The 3,380-nt window shown below is 32.5% G+C and overlaps 1 protein-coding gene across 1 annotated transcript; it reads left to right on the top strand.

Moving 5' to 3' along the window:
* Positions 1 to 3,281, top strand: LOC125025320 (estradiol 17-beta-dehydrogenase 8-like; the record flags this gene model as incomplete). Its single annotated transcript, XM_047613302.1, is given in 4 exon segments — positions 1 to 133; positions 427 to 608; positions 1,439 to 1,566; positions 1,765 to 3,281. Coding segments are annotated over 4 exon segments (535 nt in total), but the record flags the coding sequence as incomplete, so codon positions are not given.
* Positions 3,282 to 3,380: the final 99 nt, after the last annotated feature.

Here is a 3,380-nt window from a genome sequence, read left to right as displayed (position 1 = left end):
AATCAAGGCATCAGTAGAGAAGTACAGTGCTCCTCCAAGTCTTGTGGCCAATGCTGCTGGCATCACCCGAGATAACTTCCTGCTGCAGATGGATGAGAATTCCTTCATGGAAGTTTTGGATGTGAATGTTAAGGTATTTGTCTAGAGATCATTTTATTCTGATGTTGAAATAGTGGGTTTACAACTGGTTCGATGTTTGTATTGTTAGTGGTTGGTACATATTTTAGTTGAATTCTTTTACATATTTCATTACAGAGAGTGGTTGAGGAATGTTTTATCTGAATATTTTTATACATTTCGTTAACGTGTGTATTTACTGTATACACATGTGTGTTTCTGTATATTTACAAAACAAAAACATTCATTGGATTTTATGACAGTCTATTCCTATCTGTTGTTTATCTTGATTTGCCTCCTCTATTTCAGGGGTCCTTTTTAGTCATGCAGTTGGTAGCAGGCACACTTGCTGAACATGGTTTGAAAGAAGGAGCCATAGTAAATCTGTCTAGTATTGTTGGGAAGACTGGAAACCTTGGCCAGTGCAACTATGCAGCGAGCAAGGCTGCTGTCAATGGCTTGACTAAAACAGCAGCAAGAGAACTAGCCAAGTGAGTATAGCCATCAAGATGTACGTTCTCCATACTTTCAATTTCTCTGACAGCTGAGGGAAAATGATACGGCATTTAATTTTAGTAAATTTTCTTAACTTCGTAGAACATAAAGTTTACATTATAAAGTTTACATTGTCTATTATATATTCTACTTGTAAGATGAAGTTTCATACCCGTATTCTGAATTAGAACCTGGAAAGTCCTTAATTTTTTATATGAATAGAATTTGTTAATACTGAAGAAAAATGAAGTTTGCTAGATAAAGATTTTGAAACAAGATAAATACATGTAAATAGAGACTGAAGGCTTAGAGTGTCAGTTAGGCCAAGCAGGTAACCACTCCCAATAAATGAAATGGGAAGGCTGTGTTTGCACTAGAGACAGCTTCTCATTAACCAATATATAGGCATGATTAAATTATTAAACTACAAAGAATATAAATTACATGATTTTACAAATGAGGCAAATGAGTTAAGACAATAGTTAAAGACTCTGATGCCCAGAGTTGTCAAATTTTCAGTTGCAGACTTCATCAGCCTGCTATAGAAAATGTATATGAAAATTACATCATTATCAAAGAATTCATATAAACTGACACTTCCATTACCTCTTAAAAGGGACATATAAATTATAATTTAAATTTACTTTTTATGAAGATAAAAAACACAGGGTACTTAGCATTCAATGGCAGTTATCAAGATATTAGTATATAATGCATATAATGCAGTGAAGCACAGAATACCAATTTCCATGATTCAGAAAAGGGCATTTGTCTTCATATTTTTGGGGAAAAAGGAGACAGGAATGTCTACATCTTTGTTTTCCAGACTGGGTATACGTGTCAACAGTGTTCTGCCGGGCTTCACCAAAACCGCAATGACTGCAACCGTCCCTGATAAAGTCATTGAGAAGTTGCTGAAGCTGATTCCTCTTCATAGAATGGCAGAGCCTGAAGGTGAATGAATTTTCCTTTCCAGTTTGATTTTGATTTTTATAGTACTACAGTTTCTCCGTTATTGTTTATTTTCATGGTAATGGCAACTCAATTTTTAGTATAAGCCTTTTGATATTGTAGTTTGAGGTCATGTCAATTACATCACATTTGCACTGGATATGTTGCATAATTAATTGGTAAATTGTTCTCATTCATCAGAAATTGCAGAAGTTGTGGCCTTCCTTCTCTCAGACAAGAGCAGCTATATGACTGGTACTTGTATTGAAGTTACAGGGGGACTCAGCATGTGAATCTAATTTTTCTTAGTTACTGAAAGAATGGAAATGAAGTTGTATGATGCAGAGATAGTCCTCCAATTTGATTTTATGTGTGCATTTGCATATAGTGTAGCTAATGAAGAAGCTATCAAAGTGTGCTATACTTTTACAGTTATTTGTTTTGAGTTTTACTGATAGTATTCCATCCATTTTTAACGTACAATTAACTAGTGTTCGGTCACTCAGGGTACTTAGGATTTATTTACCAAACTTCCATGCACAAACATACTTATTATTTCTCTGTATTTTTTGTAAGAGTTATGTTTGTCTCTACATAAGATGCTTGACTTTTCTTGATTTATTGAATTATGCATGTCAATTTTCATTTTAGGGAAAGATTTAAAGATACTTTATACATTGCATAATTGTAGAAATTTCCAGTTATTGGTTATTTAAATTACTAGCAATTATTTTAAATCAGCTTTGGTGACAATTATGCACCATTACAAATTGTATGTTATTGCTCAAATGATTCTAAGAAACTGATTGATATTAATGGCATGAGATGATACCCAGAATTATTTGTATCATGATTGTTTGATTTATGCACAGTTACATAATCATCATTACCATTAAAAATCAGTTTTTGACTTATATATATGTACAGTTGGCATTTAACATTTGCAAGTTCAGTATTCACAACCGAAAATCCAGGAAATTTGACTGAGATATGTGTTGAAAGGTATTAAAAGATCAAAAGGTGCTGTCACAAGAGATCAAAATACTCCTGTCAAAAGTAGACAGGACCTAAAAATATGGAAATACTTCCAGAGAGCTATTAAATCACAGTTATTTGAGAGAGAGAGAGAAAAAAAAAAAAACTCTAGGATGGTCTAGTGAATATGTTGTCTTGTTCTACATTGCTTTTGCAAAATTTTAATGTTTACAAGGGTTTTAGGAAGGTGACTCTCATGGATGTTAAGGACCAGCTGCATCTTCATTACCATACCATATCATTAAATAGGGCAGATATTCTGTTCAGTAAAACTATTGAGTAATTGTGCTTTGATTTAAACATACAGAGAAATCTTATTTTGAATTTGTAATTCTTAAAAATTAATACAAGTTTTACTGTATCGTTTTGTGTGTGGGTAATCTTAACGGAGAAGTTAACTTGGATACTTGTGAACAAACTGTTATCTTGTCAACTCCATGTAAATAGAACAGGATTTCAGGACTTTAAAGTACAAAGGAACTTCACTATAGGTCACATTACATGGGTTACATTGACAGTAATGAATTTGCTTTCAGTGATAACTCAAAACAGTTTTAGGAGCATTAACTTAGAAGGTGAAATTGCGTGAGGTGTGTCTTAAATATATGTCTATATATGTAGTTATTTTTATATATTGTAAGAAACTTCAAAGTAAAATGATTAATGACTAATCAGGGAAAGAAGGTGCTATTTATATGTGTAGATGATTTTCAAGTTGTAGATATTGTAATATCTATTATGAAGATGAGAAATATACATATAATTACAGAAAAAATATATTT

Source organism: Penaeus chinensis, chromosome 1, assembly GCF_019202785.1.
Source record: "Penaeus chinensis breed Huanghai No. 1 chromosome 1, ASM1920278v2, whole genome shotgun sequence".
NCBI classification, from domain to species: Eukaryota; Metazoa; Arthropoda; class Malacostraca; order Decapoda; family Penaeidae; genus Penaeus; species Penaeus chinensis.
Note: the sequence above shows the minus strand (reverse complement) of the source record. Positions and strands in the feature narration are given on the sequence as shown.